The 27,666-nt window shown below is 39.8% G+C and overlaps 1 protein-coding gene across 1 annotated transcript in view; it reads left to right on the forward strand.

Moving 5' to 3' along the window:
• ESR1 (estrogen receptor 1) overlaps positions 1–27,666 on the forward strand; it is a 172,941-nt gene that overhangs the window by 70,114 nt on the left and 75,161 nt on the right. Inside the window, exon 3 of the mRNA XM_066594552.1 lies at positions 26,217–26,333. Coding sequence (XP_066450649.1) covers positions 26,217–26,333 — 117 coding nt within the window. The remainder of the gene's footprint in view (positions 1–26,216; positions 26,334–27,666) is intronic.

Raw genomic sequence — 27,666 nt, forward strand, 5'->3', positions numbered from 1 at the left:
GTATTGAAGAAATTATAGGGAGGGACAAATCCTGGAATTGAGGAAGGACGTGTAAATTTGTGTTCTCATTGCTAATAGTGTGGGTTAGTAAAAGTATTTCAAACATCTTATCATTTAAGTGGCACATTACAGAGGGCCAGCAGGAATTCCAGGAGTTTGGACCCCAATTGTTTATTTGAATGAGGACACTAAAGTGATAATATGACCCATCCAGGAAGGTTCATGTTTAGAAAGAAGATCAATTTGGTTGTGGAAAGAGGATAGGAGAGCTAAAAAGTTGGCAGAGATTAATCTGATAAAGGGAAACATAATTGAATACCAATATATGGCATAATATTTTACTGCCAATAGAAAGAGAACTCTCAATGGAAAGATTTTCTTAAATAGTCAGAGATACTTATGCCAAGGGTTTGTGATTGATTAGCATTAAGGTTATAATAAGAGATCTGACCAAATTGAGGCAGGGTATCATATGCTACTCTTAGAGAAGGAAGTGGATTTCAGAGTGTCAGGATCACATTGTCAGCAAAAAGTCCTATTTTGTGTTGTCTTAGACCTGCAGAAATACCTTTTGATGTTGATATTTCACCTTATTAGTTTAGCTAGGGGTGCCATCACCAAGGCAAATAGCAGACGTGACAAAGGAAAGTCCTGACGAGTTCCATTACAGATTTGAAAAGGTTTGTAGAGAATCCCACTAACAAGAACCCTGGCCAAAGAGGAAAATCTAATGCTTGGATCGCTTTAAAAAAAATTACCATATAGAGAAAATTTGTGCAATGTTGCAAACGTGAAATCCCAATGAAGCCTGCCAAACACTTTCTCTGCATTCAGAGCCAAGAATAGAGAAGGCACCTGAGAGATTCCAGCTTCTGATATAAGAATAATAATCTTTATTTATATAGCACCAATATATTCCACAGCACTTACAAGACAGGGGAAATAAAACAAGGCCATGGTTACATGAAGTGATCAATTGATGGAAACAGTAGGGGTGAGGGTCCTGCTCCAATGATCTTACATACTACAAATAGTAGGGTGATACAGAAGGTAAAGGGTCTGGAGATGTGCACAGTATGGCGAGGTGGAGAGTAAGGGATGCTATACACACAGACAATGGTCAGGCTGTATAGTGGCGGAATCGGTATGACTGCAGGTGCCAGTTGATTACGGCTAGCAGGAACTGCAGTTGGTAGGACAGGGAGCATGTAATCAGGCGGAGTACAGAGGGGTTTGGTTTAGGGCATATGGTATGCCTCCCTGAAGAGGTGCATTTTCAGAGCACGCCAGAAGTTTCGTGTGTCAGTGATTGCCCAGATATTTTTTGGTTGCGCGTTTCAGAGGACAGGTGCTGCTCTGGAGAAGTCTTGGAGGCGGGAACTAGAGGTTTCGAATTAGAGGTGCACTTAGTCTGATTTCGTTAGCAGAGCGGAGGGCGTGGGGTGGGTGGTGAATTGAGATGAGGGAATGCCGTAGGGCATGTACCTCGAATTATAAGATTCATCATTCTTCTGGTAGCATCTGATGCCTCTGTTCCTTTCATAAATCTAACCTGATCATTATGAATGATATCAGGAAGACTGGTTAAAAGTCTTTGGGCTAGTAGTTTGGAATACATTTTTGCATCACCATTTAGCAAGGAAATCAGTCTGAAATTAATTGGGGATAGTAACAATCTAATGATTTTCCAGGCTTGGAAATAGTAACAATGCTAGTGGCCGTTTTTGTCACTGCAAGTGACAGCTCTATTGAATGTTCTGGTCAAGTGAGGCGAAAGAATGGAACCAAAAATTTTATAATATTAATTTACAAAATCATCTGGACCTGGATATTTGAGAGATTTAAGAGATTTAATTATTTTTGTGACCTCACTGGGAAAATGGGAACCATTAGGATTTTGAGATGTGATGAAGAAACAGTTGGATGGTTAATTTTTTTAAAGAAAATTATTTATTTAACTTATGGTAGATTGGGGAATAGAGCTATCATTTTGTAGACTATGAATCTTGAAGAAACAGGCACTAAATACATTAGCAATATGTTGAGGATGGGTGTTTTTGACACCAGAACCATCGGACCTAGTTAAATATGGAAATTTGGCTTATGTTTTTGTTTAACAGAGGTAGCCATTAATTTTGAGGGTTTGTTAAAGGATGAGTAGTAAGTTGTGTGGAAAGATTTAAATTCTTTTTCATATTCCTCCAGAAGAATTAATCTAAGGTCATTTCTCAATTTAAGAAGGTAATTATGATAGGAGTCCGAGAGGAAAGTTTGTAGAAGTTGCTAAATTTTAGTTATTTGTGAGAAAAGGTCGTTAATGCGAGTTTCTTTATATTTTTTTGTGTTGTGAACTAATTTTAATCAAGACCCCTCATTTAAATGTTTTGAGAGCATTCCAAACAGAAAATACATCTGTTTCTGGTATTGCATTGTGTAAAAAGTATTCATTTAATTTTGAAGTTATGTTTGTAATATTGAGGGTTTTTCATAGGGAAAATATTATTTCTCCATGACCTGACATTATTTAGAAACATATCTAAGGATAGGGACAATGAGATAGGACAGTGATCAAACCATGTGGTGACCCAAATTTAAGATGAGCTAACCGAAGAGAGTCCACTTGTCTACTAAAAATAAATCTATGCGAGAAAAGGTCTATGACAAAGAGAATAGATGGTAAATTCTTTGGAAGAGGAGTTTAGGCTTCTTTATGTAACCATGGAGCAAGAGAGGCGGAAATTCTGTTAGTGTGCCCGATTGAATACAGACAGATCTCTGTTTGGAACAATATTGAAGTCCCCCCATAGAATGAGTTTATCCTTAAGAAGCTTACAAATTTTTTCGTTAGAAGAATAAATGTTGACTAGGGTAATAAATTAGTTTTTTATAGTCCCCATCAAAATGAAAAATCTACGTCAATATGTGACTTGAAGAAATGTCATTTTCTGTGAAAGCAATCAAAACTTCTGCTCTTTTTCTATCAGCACATGCCATATATAATTTTTTGAGTATTTTTTATAAAAAAATCTGAGCCAAGCGGATGAGGAAAAATGGGTCTCCTGTAAGCATAAAATATCTGCTCTATTGTTAATTGCTTCCTTCCATACCAGGGATTGTTTGAAGAGGGAGTTCAACCCTTTTACAACTAGTGACAATATTTTAAGAGACATAATAAATTTTAAAAATATGCAGGACAGAGCAGAACCTTGGAGTGCTACATATTACAATAAAACATAATATATAACTACGTGAACAGTAGAAATCACATTGAGCCATTCAACCAGGGTAATATACTTGATTTCTAAGCAAACAAGTACTGGAAAATATGAGGGGGTGCTGATAAGTCTTTGGCTTTGTGTTCTTTTTTTGTTTCTATGGTAATGAATGTTACATCACATGAAAGCCTTATGTGTCTAATATATGTTTTCAAAATTTTGTGTTTGTAGCTTATGGTAACAGTGATCTAGGCACGTGTGAAAACAAAATGGCAGACTCTAAGGCGATATTCACAGCAAATGAGAGCAGAGGAGTGCTAAAATTTTTGTTTCTGCAAGGAAAGTCCACGAAGGATATTCATGGTGATATGTCGTAGACATTGAGGGATCAATGCCCTTCATATTCTACAATTAAGAACTGTGTTGCCAAATTTAAAAAGGGTCGCTTCAGCACCAATGATCACCAACATCCTGGACGACCGAGAGAGGTTGTTGTTCCGGAGATAATCAATGCTTTGCACAACCTCATACTGGAGAATCGGTGAATTTCAGCTAAAGGAATAGCAGACATCATGGGGATTTCTCGTGAACGTGTTTGTGTCATTATCCATGAACATTTGAACATGAAGAAGCTATCTGCAAATTGGGTCCCCAAATGTTTAACAACAGATCAGAAAAGCATGTGAGTGAAAACTTCCCGGGCAATTTGTCAGCGTTTCCTGACTGATAAGAACTTCCTGGATCAACTGGTCACTATGGATGAAACCTGGATTTATTCGTATGACCCTGAAACCAAGGAGCAGTCAAAAGAGTGGAAGCACAGTGGTTCTCCTCACCCAAAGAAGTTCAGGGTGCAAAAATCAGCCACTAAGGTGATGGCGTCTGTGTTCTGGGATAAGGAGGGCGTGCTGCTAGTGGACTACCTTCAAAATGGTTCCACCATCAATGCAAGGTATAGTATTGAACTTTTGGACCAATTGAAGGCAGCTCTGAAGGCCAAAAGGCGCGGCAAGCTGTCCAAAGGAATCCTGTTCCTGCAAGACAACACCTCCACTCACACTGCACAAGCGACCACGGCAAAACTAGTGGAGCTAGGCTTCCCGGTGGTTGACCACCCACCTTATTCACCAAATCTAGCTCCCTCCGACTATCATCTGTTTCCAAACCTGAAGAAACACCTCAAGGGTTCCAAATTTCACACCTTTTCTGATGCCATGTCTGCTACAGATGACTGGTTTGAGGCACAACCGAAATCCTTCTTTTTGCAAGGCCTACAGAATTTGGAATACTGATGTAAGAAGTGTGTTGACATCAGTGAAGAGTATGTGGAATAAATGTCCAGTTTCAACTTCCTATCTCGTTTCTTTCTGGGTAAAGCCAAAGACTTATCAGCAGCCCCTCGTATATGTAGACAAAGTTATAGCAGGAAACTTGGTCTACTAATCTAGTATGGGAGCGGGGAGGCGTTTGCCTGAGCAATTATATACCTCCACAGGAAAAAGAGTTGCGGATTATTACCTCAGTGAGTAGAGGATATCTGGATCCATTCCTGTGTTATTTTGGTGACTGCTCTTGAGGAGGATGATGAGTGTTGGTCTGGCAGGTGGATTCCCTTAAGGACAGAAATTTTAGGCCTTCTTTAGGTTTCAGTGATATGAGTGACTCCATCTTTCTGTATTAGGATTTTGGTGCCAAAGCCCCATTTATATGGGATCTTGAAATTACATAAAATAGAGTTAGTAGTAGCAAGGGCTTTCCTAGCTTGGATTGTTGCAGGTAAGAGATCAGTGAAGAGAAGAATTCCTGTGTAGGCACTTGGTAGATTATTGGCTTTACAAGCTGCAAACATTAATGCTTCTTTAATATGATAGAAATTTACTCTAGCTATGACGTGGTGTGGTACATTTTCAGAGAGAAATTTCGGTTTCTGCAATCTGTGAGCTCTATCAATGACCATAGATAGCTCGGAAGTGGATTTGAGAATTTCTGGACCACATTGTAAGCAACAATTCCTATTTTGTGTTGTCTTAGACACACAGAAATAGCTTTTGATGTTGGTATTTGACCTTATTAATTCAGCTAGGGCTCCATCGCCAAGGCAAATAGCAGAGGTGACAAGGGGCACCTCTGTAGAGTTAGTAACCATAAAAAAGTGTATTGGGGGTCAATAATAGGTTAAAAATAGAAATACAGATTTTATTATTGTATACTCTGGCAGTAGTAATACCAAGTATTGTGTCAATCAAGCTTTTAAGACCCTGTAATTAGATTTTTTTCAGACCCACTATTTCTTACTATTTACACTCTTTTTTATGACTGTCTTTATTCATATTCAGAAATAATTCTTAAAGAAAAGCTCTATATTTAATGTCAAAAGACAATTTGAACCTATATACTGGAGCGAGAAAAAAAAGAGAACCTTTTACAATTACCTGTGTTTCTATATGGATTACTATTAGCATGTGGTCTGATTGCTATCTAAGGCCACCTGCACACAGTCGGATTTGCATTGAGAAACGCAATTTCTTGCCCACAAACGAAAATCAATTGCAATGCTGATGGAAGCTGTCTATCCTGCGGCTATTCTGCAATAATCATTGCATAATGGTTGCGGGAGCCGCATCATCGCCATTGCAACAGCGCGGCATCATCTCTACTGCGCGTGCCAACACCCTGGCCGGGATATCCGCAGAAGAGAATTGAGATCCTGCATGCGGAGTTCAACCTGCCTGTGTGCAGGTGGCCTAAGACACACACGTATAGACAAACACAAGCTAACTAAACTAATAACACACAAACACTTGTATCATTCATGTATTTTATTGAGGACATTTCAGTAAGCATTCACAGTGCAAGGAATAACAGCAAGTGATCCATTGAATTTAATAACTTGTAGATTTTTTTCAACACCTTCACCAAATGTTTCCTATAGTTACAAATTGAAAGTACAGAAAGCTGCTGACCAATTTTGTACAATTCCTCTCTGCAAATGTGTTTCAGTTCATCAATATTTCTGGGATGCTTTGAGTGCATAATAGCATTTCAAAGGGGTTAAGGTTTAGACTCTGACCTGGTCATTCTAAAACACAAATGATTGATTTATTTACAATTGCCTTACATCACCTACCATTAGAGATGAGCGAACGTGCTCGGCCACGCCCCTTTTTCGCCCGAATACCGCGATTTTCGAGTACTTCCGTACTCGGGCGAAAAAATTCAGGGGTCGCCGTGGCGGCGCGGGGGGTTGCAGCGGGGAGTGGGGGGGAGAGGGAGAGAGAGAGGGCTCCCCCCTGTTCCCCGCTGCTACCCCCCACGCCGCCACGCCTCTCCCCGCCCCCCGGCACACCCGAGTACTTTTCACCCGAGTAGTGAAGTACTCGAAAATCGCGGTATTCGGGCGAAAAATGGGCGGGGCCGAGCATGTTCGCTCATCTCTACCTACCATCTCTTCAGCTTGAGGTCATGGACTGCTGCCATTACATTCTCCTGTAAAATGTTTTGGTACACCTTGTAATTCAGTGATCTCAATAATCACAAGGCATCCAGAGTCTGAGGAAGCAAAGCAGCACCAAACAATGATGATCCCCTCACCATGCTTCACAGTTGGGGCAATCAGGGGGCAGGTCTGACTCACACCCCCTTCACACCCACTGCAGGCCGGCCACGCGGAACTCCGGCTGCCAGGAGCAGGTGAGTATATATATATTTTTTATTTTAACACTTTTCTGGATGAATTGCAGGGAAGGGCTTATATATTTAAGCCCTTCCCGACAATTCATCCCACACTCGCCCGCAGCGCATTGCTTTCAATGGAGCGGGCTGTATTGCCGGCTCCATTGAATGCAATGCGCTGGACAGCTCCGTCCCGTTTCTAATGAAACGCGGCTAGGAGCAGATTTTCGGGCGATTTTCGGGCACCGGTCACGCGATTTGCGGATGCGCATCCGTCATGCGATCCGCAAATCGCGCGAAAAAACGCCCGTCTGACTAAGGCCTTTGACTGATCTTAACAGAATGCCCGCTCATAGGCAGAGTAGCGATAGTCTTGAATTTTCTCTATTTGTAGATAATTTGTCTAACCATGGATTGATGTTCACCTGGGTCTTTAGCCAAGCTTCTATAATTTTTTTCAGCTTCATGTGTCTCTATAAACAGTCTTCTCAGGACTTCTGAAAGTTATTTACATTGAAGCATGGTTGACATTAACAAATCTAACATTTATTAAATGGACAAAGCACCTGTAAACCCCACACTTACAATGTAATATCTTTAACTGAAACACCTATTGCCAATTAGCTCTTGGAGAATCATTAACACAGAGGTTCACTTATTTTTCTTGCTACATTGTTGATGTTTACTAAATGTGCTCATTTAAAGACATCAATGGTACAACTATTTGGGTGTTATCACACTTTAGCATTTTTAGTTGTTGCAAAAAAACTACATTCAGAATACTTGTGTAAAAACTAGAGATGAGCGAACCTACTCAGCCCCTTTTTCGCCCGAGCACCGCGATTTTCGAGTACTTCTGTACTCGGGCGAAAAGATTCAGGGGCACTGTGGGTGAGTGGGGGGTTGCAGCGGGGAGTGGGGGGGGGAGAGAGAGAGAGGGCTCCCCCCTGTTCCCCGCTGCTACCCCCCGCTCCGTCACGCCTTCCCCTGCCCCCTGGCGCCCCCGAATCTTTTCGCCCGAGTACGGAAGTACTCGAAAATCGCGGTGCTCGATCGAGTAATTACTCGAAACGAGTAGGTTCACTCATCTCTAGTAAAAACCTGAAAATGCGTGGGTTTTACTTTTTATTTTTATTTTTTTACTAAGGAGATGGGCAGGTATCCACAGGAGTTATAGGTACAAATAAGATGTTTATTCAAGGTTATTTGCAATCTTGCTTCATTTCTAATTTTAGATGTATTGGAGCAATATAAAATTGGTTGCAAAGGTGAACATTCCCTTAAAGGGGATGTTAATAAAAGATGTAGCTTATGTCTACATCATAACTATTATACGTATCGTCTTAGAATGAGGTAGTATTTTTACCTAAACCATAATTTAAAAGTTTTTTATTTTCTCCTTTAGCTGTAGCAAAAAAAAATATATTAGATGTTCTCTCAAGAGTTTATGTAAGGATGTACTGAGGTTGACATTGAGTTGAGGAGGAGTGAATTAGTATTAGGTTCACTTTGCCAAATCAATTAAATCTAGACTATGGTAGAACCGACAATTAAATCCATTTGGATACTATGAGGAAAGAAACATTTGTCACTGGATGATACAATAATAAGCCTAGTACAAGTTGTACACTGTAATGAGTTGGCATAACATGTGAGTTTTTTTTCTCATTTATCTGGTTTTCTTTTAGAAAGCCTTTAATCCTTTCTGGGGGAGAGTTTTGCATAAAAAGTTTTTCTGTAAGATCCAAGCAAAAGACCTCCTCCATGGCCTTAATCTTTTTACAGTTCTGTGTAATAAAACTAGAAGCCTGACATTACAAAGTGGTTGCAATTCATATCTGTAATCTTACTGTGATTGCTAGGAAAACAGATGGTGAATTGCAATGGTTTCATCGACATCATTGTTCTAACAGGTGTTTAGAAAAATGAAATTAGATTCCTCTCATATCAACATCACCAAGGTCAACGTTTATTATCTCCAGTATTATAAAACTCCCTATATGTTGTTTGATACATTTTGGAAACAGATTCTTTTTCTGTAAAGAAATTGAGTAATTTGTTTTAATACAGCCATGATAAACATTTCATTAGAAAACTATTACAGATATTAAATTTAATGTGCCTCCATTAAAATTTTCCAAAATGACAAGCAAACATTGCAGAAATGTAAAAAAGATAATGAAATTAATGTCATGTAGTAAAACATGAAATAAAATAAATACATATGAGCATACGGAATAGATCTGCAAGGAATTTTCCAAAGCAGAAAATCTGCACCTGCAAAAAACGCACCAAGTAGATTAGTATAGTTGCGAATTTCGATGCTGAAGTGCTGCTGATTTTCCACCTCTTGCATTGCACTGAAATCTACACAGAAAATGAATTAGCATAAATTAACATGCTGCAGATTTACAATCCTCACCACAGCTCAAGGGACTTATAGAGGTTTCCATCTGTTCCCACTCATTTGCATTCTCGTGTACTTTACTCTTGCAGCAACAAAATTCTAGCTCTGTATCATATCAGATTCGTGATGACACAACAAAGCCCAAGAACCAATATGTGTGCCACGCCTTGCCCCCTGTAGCGACGCCCATGTCTGATTGCCTCATCTATGCACAAGACCCACCCAGTATGGCGACAGGCTGCAGAGCATTCAGCAATTTTCACCGTGACAGGGTTCGGGGCTTCATATGCACTACTTCCTCACAGGCAACATCAAATTCTGTTACATGGTATGAACATAATCACCATAAATTGCGCTTTTTCACACTTTTTTTTTTAAACTTATGCGCAAGATCACAGAGTTTGAATAGTCCAAAGAAAAAAATCCTGGTTCATGCTCTTATACGCTCTGTAACAGCGAGCATATTAGTGCATATGCCCATGGGTTTTTGCCTTTAGTTTGGCTATGAAGGTAGAGATAACTTTAGCATTGGTTTGGTAATAAAGAGTCCTCATACCTTTGGCTTGTCACATGCTATCTATATCGCTATCCCTATACACATTATTTATTAGTGACTTTCGCAGTGAAGTTATTTATTTTTTTTAAACTCCTGCTTTCCAGCGACATGTGCGGCCCGTCCGCAATTGAATTGCGGACAAGACGCGGATCGGACGGCTTCCATTGACTTTAATGGAAGCCGTTCGTGCTGAAATGGAGCATGCTGCGATTTGTTTTCTGGACCAAAAGGTCCGCAAAACAAATCTGCATGTTTGAATTCAGCTGCGGACGGTCATGTTTCTCTATGAGCAGCTTGAACTGCGGATCGTCCGGGCAGGGCACCGCAATTCAAGTTCGTCCGTGGACATTAGGCATAAGACTCACTAATTCCACAATATACTTGAATGATAGCCAATACTTTCCACCATATACACACACTAAGTAAATACATTCCTACACTTGTCTAGCCTTAACACACTCATCAAATATCTAGCTGGAAGCAGATACATCTTTTACTATATTCAACAATCATAATTTTCCAAACAAAGAGAGTTAACTTTTCATTCCAGAGGGTTTATTTATAGATATGTCCTAAAGCTGAGGGATAGCCATAAAATAATTTTCAATGCAAAATGCTTCTGTTAGGCCGGCTACACACAGATGTATGTGTATCCGTGTTTGCAGGTGCAATATGCAGAGAATAAAACCCATTGATTTCAATGGGTTCGTACACATTTCTGTATTTTGTGCGCACATTTCGGCCACATAAAAAAATAGAATATTTTTCTTTGTTTTTGCACACCAAAGCTTCTCATAAAAGTCAATGGGGTTTCACAAATATGCATGCAATACACAAGGAGATATGTGAAAAACTTTATAATTGCACAGGAAAAAGAACACATCTGGAGCTCATTAGATGAATTAACCATTTCAATCGGTATGTGTTTATGTCCTGTGCACAAAAAAACACACCCTGTGGGCAGAAAAAGTACAGTAGAATACATGCCGAAACGCGCACAAAAAGCCTCATTGATAGCACAAAAGTTGCACTAAGGCATGGGCAATTGCGCATACATCCATGTCTGTAATGATATCCAATGCAGTAAGATCATCACTACTGATTGAGTTAAGATAGCTAAATACATTTACCATGTACACCATATAATTTATACCCTTGTGTGAGACAAAGCGGTAACGGTATTGAACAAATTTGAATGATTAGCTCATATAGAGATTAATATTAATTAGCCTTGGGATAATTCTGATGACTTTACTTTATAAGTGCGGAATAAATATTGATACTCTTAGTTACTCTTATCAACGGTTTCTTCCTTTTTCCTCTCCCATGCATCTTACTTTTGCTATCAGTTTTTTTAGCCTGTAAATTTAGAGCCTTCTCCCAGCATAAGACTAGTTAAGTTTTCTGTCATGCAGATGTGGGATTGATCTGGTGCCAGCCTCTTAAAAGTTATGTGATTTATAAAAATCAGATAAAAAAGTTGAAGGGGAATATCACAATTCTTGCCAAGTTTGGAGAAAAAGAAGACTAGAATCAGCCATGTGACTGTGGTGGACTTTTTATTTATTTCATTTATTTGAGTTTTTATTTTTAATTTACAAATTGGTATAGAAGTTCACAAGAGTTATTGCAGAACTTGAAAGGTGGCTGTAAAAAATAAATCTGGTTCTCTATCTACTCATTTATGGAAATTTTCTGGGAATATATTTGGAGGGAATTTGGTAAAACAAAACTCATAACTGCAATGCCATTATGCTGGTGCCAAAAACTAACAATGTCATCTAATTGTGATTTTTATATAGAATTTGATACTTGTTCTATTATAAAAGCTAAGTACTGAATAAATAAATGATGACATATGAATATATACAGGGGTGGACAAAAATATGGAAACACCTTACGAAATGTATGGGATTTTAATCATTAACACTGAGCTGCCCTTTTGACCCCTGCTTGGCTGAGAGCTTTCCCAACAAATTTGTATTTACTTCACGTCTTGCCCTGCTCCAGGTGGTTTTGGGAGGCAGTTGGTAACAGCAGACGAGTGGCTCAAACCCCTGACCAATGAAACCTTGTTGCTTGGGGAGATGTTCACTTCTGCCCGGAAGCATCTGTGTCATATTACCTCCACTTAAAGGGGTTGTCCCGCGAAAGCAAGTGGGGTTATACACTTCTGTATGACCATATTAATGCACTTTGTAATATACATCGTGCATTAAATATGAGCCATACAGAAGTTATTCACTTATCCACTTCGTTGCTGGCGTCCCCGTCTCCATGGCTCCGTCTAATTTCAGCGTCTAATCGCCCGATTAGACGCGCTTGCGCAGAAGGGTCTTCTCCCTTCTGGTCGGTCCGGGCACGAGTGGCGTTCTGGCTCCGCCCCCTTCTACGCATCATTGCGTAGCTCCGCCCCATCACGTGTGCCAATTCCAGCCAATCAGGAGGCTGGAATTGGCAATGGACCGCACAGAGCCCATTGTGCACCATGGGAGAAGACCTACGGTGCACCATGGGAGAAAACTGCGGTGTATCATTGGGAAAGGACCGGCGACCATCTTTAAAAGAAGATGCTGCGCGAATTGGGAAGGAGGTAAGCGATTTTTTTTTTTTTAAGTTACAAACGGTATTGATTTTAACGGGGCAGAATGCGGGGGTAGGTTGAAATAAAAAATTGCATTTCACCGTGGGACAACTCCTTTAAGTTACATGGAATTATAAATCATATTTCAATAGGATGTGTAGAGACTGATTTTAAGGCATGCTTTTCATATGGTATTTCCATATTTTTGTTGACCCCCTGTAGATATCAAGGAACTATCGATAACTGTATAATCCAAAGAATTGTAGTTTTTTTGAGTTTTCAAAAAGTGTTGTTTCTAAACATATATAAGTGGCAAACCATATCATGGAACAATAGTAAAATGAGACACTACTGGGTTTAGATAGTTTAGATAAGCTTGCTAACCTGATTAAACTAAATAAGTAGTAATAGATTTACTTAACACATTTCACAAATATATAGATGCATATCTGTTACTATACCCAATATTCATAATCCTACAGTATCTCTTGTCAAAAATTATGTTAAGAGACTCTATAGCATTAAAAATATACTTGGCAAAGCTGGCCCTGGCATCCAAGGACAACCACCATAATCTGAATAATTAAAACCACCCTACAGTGGTTGAGTAAAACTTCCATACAGTAACTGAATTATAACACAACACATCAATTAAAAAATCACCATCACTTAAAAATACTAAACAGGAACTAAATGCTGCCATACAGTTCCGTGGTTAATAACAGTAGAGGCGTATGGCATTTATGGAATTACTATGACCAGAAGCATAATTCATCATCTGTAGCAGTGCCCCATCTTTTATAAAATATTTATGGCACTAGCCTTCTTTATTGGGGCAGAAAGTTTTGTTAGGCTCAGACTCCAGTGCCCACATGCAACCGCAAGGCCAGTGAATGTCAACATTTCTGGTAGACTAGGGTAATAAGGGAGTAAATTCTTGGTGGTCTAGGTTAGTATAGTGAAGGGATACTACCAATACCCCTGGTGGTCTAGGGCATTAAAGTATCTAATGTGAGTATCCATAGAGGTTTAAGGCAGTGAAAGGGTTAATATTGGACACTAGCATGAACCCCTCTACTACCCTAAACACTAGGCTATACAAACATATGTAAAATTGATTGTATTGTGATTGTTTTAGATTGATTTGGCAGCAAGGGAATTAAGAGTTGTGCATGATGTGCATCATTTTGAGGATTGGGAGTAACAGGGTATATATAATTTGTTAGGATAGTTTTTCCTCTTTTTTGGGGGGGCAGGGTATATTGTTAGAGAATTGTGTGCCCTTGGGATCAGTTGTGAATAAGGAACATGGGCGCATCTCTCCAGACTGTCACATCCGTTCAATATTGTCAAGGAAACAGAGCAACAAATACAGAATTGAGCATGGAGACAGGCAGAGAGATGTCTAGAACCTAAGAGGTTGTAGAGTGGCTATATGGCAAGACAATACTACAGACAGAAGCAAGATCTAAGACCCTCCGCTAATCTATCATGATGTGACCTGCAAAAATGGAGCACCCGCCCTGAAAAGGGTGAACCCACATTGAGAGCCTAAATAGATTTCTCAACCAGATGCTATAGAAGGAAAAAGAATAAACAAAAAAGGATAGGAAAGAAAATATAGATAAACTAATGGCAAGGGCAAAAAGCAAATCATGTAAAGAAAAGATCAAAATGGCTGAGGAGGAGGCAGAGAGACTGATTGCCAAAGAAAGCAAAAATAATCCTAAACTATTCTCTAATTATATAAACAGTAAAAGGATTAGCACTGAAAGCGGTGGCCTGCTAACAAATAATGCAGGAGAAACCATAGAAGCCAATAAGAGGAAGGCAAATCTATTAAATAGTTTTTTTCAAGTGTATTCACAAATGAAAATGAAATGCCACATGAGATGCAGAGCATAAAATGAACCCCCCACTAAATATTGCAAGCCTAACACAGGAGGAAGTGCAGAACTGGTTAAAGAGGAATAAAATTGATAAATTGCTGGGCCCGGATGAAATAAACCCAAGGGTTCTAAGGAACCATGGTAGCTAGACCGCTATTTCTTATATTTATGGACACTATCAAGACCAGCGTTGTACCATTGGATTGGCACATTGCCAATGTGGTTCCAATTTACGAAAAGGGGTCCAAAAGAGAGCCTAGTAACTACAGGCCGTTAAGTCTCACTTCAATAACTGGAAAAATATTCGAGGGGTTTCTGAGAGATGCCATCCTAGAATGCCTCAAGGAAAACAATGGCATAACTCCTCATCAGCACAGGTTCATGAGGGGTCGATCATGTCAAAACAATTTGATCAGCTTCTACGATGAAGTAACTTCAAAGTTGGACCTCTGAGAGTCTATTGATCTCGTATATATCGAGAGTATAAAAGCATTTGACACCGTGCCACATAATATGTTGATTTGTAAAATGAGACGGCTCGGTCTGGGCAAAAACGTGTGTATCTGGGTAAGAAACTGGCTCAGAGTCAGAAAGCAGTGGGTAGTAATAAATGGTTCATACTCTGATTGGGCCACCGTTCCTAGTGGGGTGCCAGAGTGTTCAGTATTAGGCCCCATTATGTTCAACATATTTATTAATGACCTGATAGAGGGACTGCACAGTAAAATATCAATATTTGCAGATGATACAAAATTATATAGACAATTAACACAACGGAGGACAATATGCGTCTACAAAAGGATCTCGATAAACTGGGGGCTTAGGTAGAAAAATGGCAAATGAAGTTCACTTTTGATAAATGTAAGGTTATGCAGGACAGGAGAAACGCATGCCACCAATATACACTAAATGGGGTACTGCTAGGGAAAAGTGATATGGAAAAAGACCTGGGGTACTAGTGGACTGTAGACTTAACTGAAGCAATTAATACCAGTCAGCTGCTGCCAAAGCAAATAAAGTATTGGGGTGCATTAAAAGAGGCATAAGTGTGAGGGACAAGAACATTATTCTTCCACTATACAAGGCACTTGTCAGGCCTCACAAGGAATACTGTGTACAGTTCTGGACACCGGTGCTCAGAAAAGATGTTGCATTGCTTGAGGGGGTTTAAAGAAGGGCAACTAAATTAATAAACGGAATGGAAGGATTAGAATACCCAGAAAGGCTATCAAAATTGGGATTATTCATCCTAGAGAAGAGACGGTTAATGGACGGCCAAATAACTATGTATAAATACATTAGGGGACAATACAAGAATCTCTCCCATGATCTTTTTATACCCAGGAGTGCGATGGTAACAAGCGGGCATCCTCTACGTCTAGGATTTCATCACCAACACAGAAGGGGGTTCTTAACTGTAAGAGCAGTGAGACTGTGGAGCTCTCTGCATGAGGACGTGGTGATGGCAAAATCCATAGAGGAGTTTAAGAAGGGACTAGATGTCTTTCTAGAGCACTATGATATTACAGGATATAGACATTAGGTGACCAGCAGGGTTGCTGATCTCAAATGTTGATTCAGAGATTACTCTGGCTGCCATTATGAAATCCAAAGTATGCAAACGAAAGGCACTAAAGTAAAGGCCCATTTAGACGAGATGAATGTCAGGCAAAAGATGCCCAACACTCATCCCCACAAATACTCGCTGTCGTGCTGCTGCATGGGTGCTAGTATCGCTGGCTCACAGCAGGGCGGCTGGATAATATTTCACTCCTTGCTTTTCCCCGCCCCTCTCCATTGACTTAACATAGCGGCCATTCAGTAGTTAACGGCTGCTATTTACACTAAACGATCATTGTTCAGCTCATTGTCCATCGTTTATGCAGCATAAACAATGGATGATGAGCTGAACGATCATCATTCAGTGTATATAGCAGCCATTCAGTATTGAACAACTGGTATCTTAAGTCAATGGAGAGGGGCGGGGGACAAATCTCCTGCAGCCTCACTGCCCCTCTGCTGGCCACTCTGTGAGCAAGCCAGCAATACTAGCTCCTGTACAACAGCACGGGACCGAGTGTATGCATAGACAAGTGTCGGGCATCGTTTGCCCAAAATTTGTCCCATCGAAATGGGCCTTAAGACACTCTAGCACTTAGGCAAACACTACAAGCTACCGAACAAGACTAGTATACAGAAAACCTGAAGAGAGAGAGAACAGAATGTCTCTTTAGACAGTATTTAAAAACAATTAAATGTGCAGGTCTAAAAGTGAGTGCTCACCTTGCTAGAGCACAACAGCTCAAAAGCCAATATCACAAGATTGATGAGCATGCTGCATCAACTAGGAAAAACACTCCTGATAGATCCAGGGCTTGAGGTCCACGGTATATAACTAGAGTGTGCGCTCACCATACGGTAATCAGATGAACTTAATGGAAAAATGTTATAGTCCTTTCGGGAGCCTGCTTTTTCTCCGGATAGGGCTACTGAGGTAGAAACTAGCAGGCTAAGCAAAAGGCCTGTGGGAACTAGCACTTTAAGATTGATTGGTGCCACAGCTCCTTTGGACTATATTTTTCCATTAAAGGGGTTGTCCAGTTAAAAAATAACATAAAATTAGATGCAAATGACTTAAAACAGTAAAACAAACAGTACTTACCTGTCCTCATCCCAGGATTCTCCTGGTTTTTATTGACTGTGGAAATCAGGTGACCACTTGCAGCCAATCAGAAGCAGTTAGGTCACCGTTCGGAATTCCTTACATCGTGGTTCCAGAATGTGAGCGCTGATGCTAGGAGAATGGGCCGAGATGCTATGACCTCTGATCGGCAAAAGATTCACTTGAATTCCACTGTCAACAGAGACTGGAAGCTGAAGTGCTGGACCGCTGGGGCTGAGGACAGGTAAGTACAGTTTGGTTTATTGTTTTTAGCTGTTTATATGTAAAGTTAATTTTTAAATGGATAATGCCTTTAATTTCATCTGATTACCGTATGGGGAATGCACACTCTAGTTTTTTCGTATATACTGTGGACCATTCAAATGAATTGGATTGAGCTGCTAAACCAGGCACAGCTGCTATACATTGTAAAGCGCTGTGCCAAGTACTAAACCAAGCACCGCTGTCACATAAATCAGCTCACCGAGGGTGTCTAAGAAAACCCTTTAGGCTATTCTCACACATGCACTTCTTACTGCGATTATCATGGTGTTTTGAACGTCGCGGTACAACACATCCATTGATTTCCATGGGGCTCGCAGATCTACATTTGGATGTAATATTTCGTAACGCAACGATTTACAAGTTCTGTCTGCTCTATTTTGGTGCGTTTTCACGATTTTTAACGCACCTCATCACCCATCACAATGATGGAGTGCGTTAAATAGCGCTGTTGAATGCAGTAATCTGCGTTCAAAAATGACGATAAAAATCGAAGCAAAATGCCACAATAAAAATCGCGGCAAAAAGCTGTGATCAAAATCTCTGCGTTCTGCTGATGTTGTGTGTGAGAGTTGCCTTACAGTGTGTTTACACATCGCTGATTTGCTCTAGATTTTGTCTCAGATTTTGGTGCCAATTCACAGCACCCTTTCAAATGAATTCAAATTGATTGAAGAGTGAAATCTGCTACAGATCTGCTCCAAAAGTCCGCAGCAAATCAGCTATGTGTGATCGCACCCTTAAACTTTTTCCAAAATAACTGAAATACATCACATAAAAAGAGATATGATTGCATATGTTGTATATAGTAGGGCCAGAGCTCTAAATGCTATTATTACTTCATAAAATATGTATGTTTTTTGTTTTTTTTTGCACATCTTTGAATAAACACACCAATGAACACCTATACTCAGTTTATGATGGAGGACAGATAAGGAATGCTTCACACCTATTTTCATTTTAATAAATTCCTTAATTTTAAATGTTTTCTCTTTTTTTCCCAATAATACAAAGTCATAACAACATCATGTTTGTCACTGTAAAGTCATTAGCAAGTAATAAGAAACCATGGCCATGAACATATCACATTTCTGCTGCATTACGTAACATAACAAGTCAGTTTGGTATGCCTAGCCCTAATTTGTGGAGCTACAAAAGAAGAATGTAAGCTCCAGGCATGACCCGGCAGTGCTGTCCCCTGAAGGGGGAAAAAAGTGGATCCCAAATAAGTAAATCCACTTTCTACCACCCCATTATTTTGTGTTTGTACCTAACTTCAACCCATCTATAGTCCCCATCAAATCCCTTCCAGAGAAAGCTTTTTCTTTCTAGGAGGACCGCTAATTTGGGAGGGGAGGGAGTAACAGCAACGAAGGAAGAGAGAGGCAGTAGGAAAGATGATGGAGGAAAGAAGGGAAGAGGGGAGATTAAAAAAAAAACTTTTTGTATTTAGGCATTATAGGCATTTCGGAATTCCACGGAACTTTGGAACTCAATCCAGTGAAAGCAAGTTTTCATGAGACTGTCGTGCATACCTTTTATTGATGCAGTCAAATCCTCCACCTCCTTCATTTCCTCTATTATGTTAAACCACATCGAGATCGTAGGGGAAACATTCTGTCACCATAACCTGGGGATACATGCTCTCGCTGCATTCACAAGATGTCTCACCACTGAACACTTATATGTTGCCATGGACATAGCACTGAGGTGTAGCAGAAACAGCGCGGGGGTGATTTGGGCAGTGCAAAGGTCGTAAATTTAGAAGTGATTTGCCAAACCTCAGACCAAAAAACGGTCAACATTGGGCATTCCCAGAATAATTGCAGTATTGTACCCTGCTCTTCTCCACATCTCCAACATAATGGGGAAATGGAACAGAACTTAGTGTGCAAGCACGAGGGCACCGTATACCAGCGGGTAAGGATCTTGAACCCAGTTTCCTGTATTTTGCTGGAGATGCAAGATTTTCACATACACACATAAATCTTCTGTCTCTGTTCCGTTGTGAGTGACATCGATAGATCTCCTTCCCATTTGCCTACGTATGTGGCAGCTGGTGTATCCAGTTGGGAATACCTATTTTTTTATTTGTAATTTTACATTCTGTCATATTCTACTGGAAAGATTTGCAAGACTGCAAAAAATACAGATTATTAATTTTTACGTAACTTTCTTATTTCAATTAAACGTGAAGTCAAGTTATATCATTACAAGGTACAAAATGTGTGGAGCGTGATTCCAGTAATACATTTCTGATTTTTTAGATAATGTAAATTTCCTTATTCTCAAATATATGCATTCCTTGTTAGATCACTCAAAGAGCCTAATGGGAAATCTTGAAAGAAGTGACGGTGTAACAGCAATACTTGAACTCATGCTAAGGAATAACAAAAAATCTAACATTTTCTAATCCCTGTACCTTTCAATTCCACATTTTATCCTGAATAGTAATAGTAATTAAACTAATACCAGAAGAATAGCTGGAACAATATGTATTTACTTCCCACAATATACACACAGCTGCAAGCTAAAGTAAAAGAAGCTTTTGAAATAACCAGCATTTCTGCTTTGATTAGAAACTAAAGTAATAACATAAACACGCATATAAAGAGAAAAATAAGTGAACCTCTGTGTTATTGACTTCTCCAGGAGCTAACTGGCTAAAAGTGTTTCAATGAACGAGATGAGATTGTAAGTGTGGGGTTCACAGGTGCTCTGCACATAAAATAGAGGCACACAGCCTGGTTACTGGCAAAACAGTTTTTCTCAAGAAAGATTGGTCAGTGTGAACAGTGTGGCAATGCAAGTGACTTTTAGGACGCCTCAGATGTCGTATAGACAAATTAAACCAGAACGGTTCCAAAGCGTTGCTAAAGATCTCAATCTACATCAATCTATGGTTAGACGTAATATTTACATATGGAGAAAATTCTGGGCTGTTGCTACTCTCTAAGGAGTGGGTGTCCTTGTTAAATCACTCAAAGAGCAAATAGGAAATCCTGAAAGAGGTGAAAAAATCCACAATAAAAAAACACTGAACACAAATGGTAATAATTGAAGAACACCTTGAAGGAAGCTGCTTTTGTCCAGAAAAAAACATTGGGACCTGTCTCAAGTTTCTCCAAGACCCCCTGAATGTTCCACAATGCTTCTGGGAAAATGTTCTATGAATAAGGTAATGGAAATGTTCTATGGAATTTTTTAGCACGAGTGCACAATAGTCACTATGTTTAAAGAAAAAAAAAAGTGCACACAAACACTAAAAATCTCATTCCAACTGTGAAGCATTGTGGAGGGACACCATGGTTTTGGATCTGGTCACCAAGGCCAGCTGCCCATGGCATATTTGCATTGCAGAACCCAGAGCGGGCATCCGCCTCTGAATTCCGCAGCAAATACTGCCCATAAAATGCTGTTGAAAAATGCTTTTTCCTCCACACAAGTGTAAATCGATTGCGATTTTCTGCTCACATAGGAAAATTTGCAGCATGTTCTATTTTTGCACGGATTCTGCTCAGACAGCTTCCATTGAGATTGCAAAAAGGTCGTGGATGGTGCAGGTAAAGCATTGGTTTAAAAAAAAAATCTGTACTGTGCATGTCCAATGGCCTTACTGAACCATCTACAGTACAAAGAAGATACAGAAAAGGCAGGTACACACGGATGCCAGCTGGTTACAGGGTCGGATTCTGCTGTGGGCTCCTGATGCGGAATCCAACCTGGTCGTGTGCAGCTGGCCTAAGGTGTATCAAAACATTTTACAGGAGGATATAAAGGCAATAGGTCCATGACCTCAAGCAGAGGAAACGTTTGTGTTTTGGAATGGACAAAACAGAATCCCAACCTTACACCCCCTGCACACAAACGGATTTATGCTGCAGAATCCGTGGTCATGGAAACTAATTGGAATTTTAAAGAGTGGAGGAGAAATCGCAGCATGCCTATTTTGCTGTGGACTCCGCGCAAACCGCTTCCATTGAAGTCAATTGAAGCAGTCTGACCTGCAGCCATCCGCAATTGACATTGCGGATAGACCGTGGGTACCCATGTCATCACCTAGCGAAGGCATGGGAAAAACAAACATTTAAAAAAAATCTGTACTGCACATGACCAACGACGAATGTCTGGATCAGAGGTGGAATCTGCTACCGGAAACCACATGCAGAATACAGCTCTGCCATGTGCAGTTGGCCTTAAGCTTATCAAGATAATGTGGTGTGACCCGAAGAGGGCTGTGCGTGCAAGGTATCTCAACATTGTGACAATATTTTTTCTCCCTGTGCTGTTGATATTTACTCAGTGTACTGAATAGAAGACATGAACAGTATAATTGTTTGTGCATTATTAGTTTAGTTACACTGTGTCTGTCTATAATTATGACTTAGATAACAATCAGATCACATCTTACTAGTAATCAGTTGAATAATCCAGGTAATCAAAGGGTTCACATACTTTTTCTTGCAATTGTGCATTCTGAATTTCAGTATTTCAGTATGTACAGTGGTGCTCGAAAGTTTGTGAACCCTTCAGAATTTTCCATATTTCTATGTTATATTTGATCTAAAACCACATAAGATTTTCACACAAGTCCTGAAAGTACATAAAGAAAACAAAATCAAACATATGAGTCAAAAATATTAGTCTGGGTCATTTATTATTTGAGGAAAATGATCCAATATCACACAATATCATATCTGAGTGGCAAAAATATGTGAACCTTTGCTTTCAGTATCTGGTGTGACCACCTTGTGCATAAATAACTGCATCTAACTGTTTCTGGAAATTGTTGATTAGTCCTGCACATTGGCTTGGGGGAATTTTAACCACTTCTTCTGTACAAAACAGCTCTATTATGTTGGTGGGTTTCCTACCATGAACTGCTCAATTCAGGTCTTTCCACAACACCTCTTTTGGATTAGTAGCAATTATTAAGACATTATAGTACCAATGTTTCTGGTGGCACATCACACTCACAGTAGCCTAATTACCACAAAAGACAAATATAGCTTGGCTCCTCCCACAGCAGTGACATCACCACAGGTCATTTAGCCCACCGGATCTCTATGGTGGTGGTAGGTCAATGTGTTCTGTCAGGACTGCTGAGTTGTGTAGGAAATTATAGTACCAGTGTTTTTGGTGGCGCAAAGCGCCACACAGCTCTGCTGCATAGTGCTTGCACACGCACAGCTCTACTACACCCCACACATCACACACACACAGCTTGGCTCCTCCCATAGCAGTGAAATCACCACAGATCCTTTAGCCCACTGGATCTCTGTGGTGGTTGTAGGTAGGTTGTTGTCTTCTGTCAGGACCGCTGAGTTGTGTCTTCTGAGATAACGGCTTAGTTGTATTGTCAGTGTGTTATATTGCCCTCCCCTTCCAAGAGGCCTAACTGTGTTGTTCTTCTGTTGGTCAGACTCTATGTCTTATACATGTTGTAGGACCTCCGATGGTGTTACCAGGGGTGGAGCAATTATATCAGCAGGGGCAGAGCATGAGAAGCACTCACACACATACATTAAGACAAGTGGTTGTTATTAGTTTGAAAGTTAGGACCTGGGTTTGGCCACTCAAAAACTTTAACTTTCTTCCTCTTAAACCTTTCTTGTTTGCTTTGGGTTGCTGTCTTGCTGCATGACCCTCGTTCTGTTGAGAAGTAGCTCCCAGACAGATGTCCTGACATTTCCTTTACAATTTGCTGCTATAATTCAGAATTTATTGTTCCATCAATGATGGCCACTTGTCCTGGTCCAGATGCAGCACAACAGGCCCAAACCATTAAACTACCACCATCATGCTTCACAGATGGTATGAAGTTTTTATGTTGTAAGCCGGAGTCTTTCATTCTCTAAACATAATTCTTCTCATTTAAGCCAGAAACCTCTATTTTGGTCTCATCCATTCAAAAACATTACTCAATTGGCCTTCTGACTTGGGGATCTATAGCAAACTGCAAATGAGCAGCAGTGTTCTTTTTTGGAGAGCAGCAGCTTTCTCCTTGCAATCCTGTCATGCACACCATTGCCATTCAGAGTCCTCCGGATGGTGGACTCATGAGCAATAATATTAGCTAATGTGACCTCATGGGCTATTTTAGGTCTTACACTTAGTGTGATCTTTGTTGGTTGACCCCTCCTGGTGAGAGTAATAATTGTCTAGAATTTCCTCTATTTGTACACAATCTATCTAACTGTGGATTTGCAGAGTCCCAACTCTTTAGCGATGGTTTGTAACCCTTTGCAGCCTGATGAGCATCAAAAATTATTCTTCTGAGGGCTTGAAAAATTTTCTTTGTTCCTGCCATGATATATTTTTATAAAATGTTGTGAAGATCAGACTTTGATAGATCCCTGTTCTTTAAATAAATCAGGTTGACCACTCACATCTGATTGTTATCCCATTGATTGAAAACACCTGATTCTAAATTCAGCTTTAAAAGATCTGCTAATCCTAAATATTCACATACTTTTGCCACTCATGGACATGGGATATTGGATCATTTTCCCCAATAAATACATGACCAACTCTAATATTGTTGACTATTTTTAAAATTTGATTAGCTTTATCTACTTTGAGGACTTGTGTGAAAATGTGATGTAGTTTTAGGTCAAATTTAAGCAGAAATATGAATAATTCTGCAGGGTTCACAACTTTCAAGCACCATTATAAGCCTAAATATCATTCTTTGGAACAGTATAAAGTGCTGCAGAACATGTTCATGCAATATAAAATTGTTATTAGCAGTCTACAAAATATAAGACATCATACGTAACGGCCGCAACCCGGAAGTCCTACGGACTATGCCGGGCTGTAAGTTCAGCGTGCATTTCCACAAGGACACGCCAGAGGAAACAGATGGATGCACTAGGATTGGTCAATGTTTTAATGTAAGTGTTTAATTTTAGATATATATGGCTTTATGTGAGTGTTTATATTTATGCTTGAGAAAGTCGCCATAGGGGCGACGAAACGCGTTGCATATTTGCATAATCTGCTACTGGCATATTTTTTGCTATTGTTTTATTTATCTTTTGAATAAATTTAGCAGGGATTTCCTGCATTTTCACTTTAATATGAATGGTCCTTTGGAGCGCCTAAGATATTTTCGTATATCCTTCCCGTTGTTTTCCTCTTGAGGAGTTGAATCCCCTTGTTTTTGGGGGATACAACAACCTTGGGCAAGCTCCTCCCCGCTTCTACGGGGGGTCATTTAAGGAATACATTCTATGTTTCATTGGATCCTGCTGATGCTCGTCCTTTGACTCTACGTGCCGACCAGGACTTGGAGGTGTGGAGTGGAAGGGTCCTCCCCTTATGGGAAGCACCCTCCACCTACACCGGGTAAGTCGTCTCTAATTTTTACTTCACCATATTGCTTGGCTCATTTGGATATTCATAAGAGGGGCGCTGTCCTTATTGCTTTTTATTTCCATATAGACTATGAGAGAACAATGGCAAATTCTTCCAAAGGAGGAAAACTGTCTTGGGCAAGTGATGGTCATAGAGTTGCAAGACTTGTCCAGAAATGGCATTGTATAAGCAGTACACGGGAATCTTCTTGATAAATAATCACATCTTCTGATGTATCTTTATTAAGTCCACTGGTAAAAACAAAGTTTTAACCACAATATGTGGTCTTTTTCCAGCTCACCTGAGCTTAACAAAGACCACATGTTGTGGTCGAAACGTAGCTTATACAACGCTATTTCTGGATAAGTAAAGGTGGATTCCTTGGAGTTGGAATCTGTTTGATCAGCGTGCACTCTTCCAGCTTCACTATTCTTTTTGGCTAAATAGCAAGTGTTTGGAGGTGCAGGACTTGTCACTGCCATAATCCTGTATGATCATCACTTGAAAATTCAGTGATTACAAACGAAACAGTAGGATATTTTTAATGAAGAACTACAAAGATTCATTTTTAATTTTAAAGCACTGAAAAAATATGCTGTAAATGAGGAAATGGCCTTTTAAGAAGTAACCAAGAAAACCTGGCAATAAGTTAAAAGTGGATGCGGCAAGGGTTCAGGTTGCGCACAAAGAGTGATATATTTTTTCAAATGTAGATGAAGCCAGGGAGGAGGGAGGAGAAGTAGGCCCTATGAACGGGAAAAAGATGAAGGATAGAGAGAAAAAGAGAAGGAAAAGTTGCAGAGAAACTGAAAAGACATGCAGAGAGAATGGCTACTGATGTGATCCACCTGGTGCAGGAAGTCTACAGGCAATGCTACATGGCAAAAAGTATGCAAATTAGTTTGCCTCTTTAATAGGTCAAACATTGACTTGGGATCTCTTAACAACTAGCAATTTTCAATGTTATTGATGCTTATCCGCCTCGTCTTTACGCAGACTTATTCGGACTCCATTAGGGGATAAATAATTGTTCATATGACTATATCTCCCCATAGTGTTTTATCGCTTTTGGCAGTGCATACCCTGTTTATGTGCTGCCAACAATGATGATTTTCTTGTACCCCATACAATATGTGAACACCTGATGAACAAGCGTTCTTCAGGTGTTTGGGACCACATTTAGATAGGCCAATTGTTGGGTGAATGCTCCTGCCCAGTAATCAGCCCATGTAAACTACAGGAGACCCTAGCAAAATAGTTGTGTTCCTTCTTGAGAAGAGTGGAGAGGGGCTAATTTGAATAAAATACATATACATAGGTTAAATCATTACTTTTCAAACTTAATAAGAGACATTTTATACAGGCATGTGTAACAATGTGTAATACAAATGCTTGCAGTAAAATTCTATTGTCAATCTAATGGCAGTAATTCAATTGCTACTTAATAAAAAACAGTCTAATTTGATATTGCGAAATGTTAATTGATAGTGTTTTATGGTAGTGATGCGGAGTGTTATTAACCTGCATTTGTCATGTTTTCCAAGGCCATCAACACAAACCACTTTGTCAAAAACACTTCTTTTTTCTTTGTAGGCCATAATGACTACATGTGTCCCGCAACCAATCAGTGCACCATTGACAAGAACCGGAGAAAGAGCTGTCAAGCTTGTCGACTCCGCAAATGCTATGAAGTGGGGATGATGAAAGGGGGTAAGTACTAAGTGCACTGAGAGACGGACCTGCTAAATGTAAAATATATCTCCAATCAAAGAAATTTACAGTATAGTAAACCTCTAAGTTTGTCCAAGAATGCTTAAAGCCAGCATGCTCTCTGATCATTGAACTGAAATATTACCCACAGTATAACGCCATTTAAGAACACAGATACTTTATTAAATAAATTAAAAACACATGACATAATACAAAAGGAGACTACTAAATAAGGCCCAGACATAATGGGTATATAATATTATCAAGACCCATTACCGGTAGATGAATAGTGCACCAAAAGTCCTACTAATCTAACAGATATAGTATACACAAAGTGCCCAAAAAGTCTTAGCAATATGCTACATATGAACTTGCGTATATAAATATGCTTAAAGGGGTTGTCCCGTGAAAGCAAATGGGGTTATACACTTCTGTATGGCCATATTAATGCACTTTGTAATATACATTGTGCATTAAATATGAGCCATACAGAAGTTATATACTTACCTGCTCCGGTGCTGGCGTCCTTGTCTCCATGGCGCTGACTAACGCTGTCTTCTCCTTCCTTTAGGCGCGCTTGCGCTGTGCGGTCTTCTGCTTTGTTCAATGGAGCCGCTCCGGCGTGCTCACGCCGGAGAGCTGGTCTGCGCATGCATGGGATTTTAATCATTAGCACTGAGCTGCCCTTCTGACCCCTGCTTGTGTCAAATTTGTGTTTACTTCCCCTCTTGCCCAGCTCGGGGAGGTTTTCGAAGCCAGCTGGTAACAGCGGCTAAGTGGCTCAAACCCTTGACTAATGGAACCGCAATTTTATTTTTGCTGTCGGCCGCAGCTCCCTGCAGCCGACAGCGTGTTTTAGCGTACCACATCATTGTGATGGGTGATGAAGTGCGCTAAACGGCCAAAGATAGAGCAGACAGCGCTCAAAGACTCCATTGATTTCAATCTGAGCATTATTCCACGATTAACACAGCATTTAAAACCGCTGTGTTAATTGAGTTAAAAGGGCCTGTGTGAAAGGGGTCTAAATGTATTAAATGATGTACTGAAAAACTTTAAAACATTTCTTAGTGGTGTAAAATAGAAAAAAAAACAATTGTGCCATCTTGGGGGTGTGGGGGGGAGTATTTACAGTGTACACACTGCAGCAAAAATGACATGATAACTTTATTCTGTTGATTGCTATAATAACGACAATACCAAGTTTTTGTTTTTTTTTGGTGTACTAATTAAAAAAATATATCTTTAAAAAAATATTATTTTTATAAGTAACATAAACCTTTGCAAGCAATTGGCAGTAAGAAGTATTCCATTATTAGTAGACATGGGTTTT

This window comes from Eleutherodactylus coqui, chromosome 3 (genome assembly GCF_035609145.1).
Source record: "Eleutherodactylus coqui strain aEleCoq1 chromosome 3, aEleCoq1.hap1, whole genome shotgun sequence".
Lineage (NCBI taxonomy): Eukaryota > Metazoa > Chordata > Amphibia > Anura > Eleutherodactylidae > Eleutherodactylus > Eleutherodactylus coqui.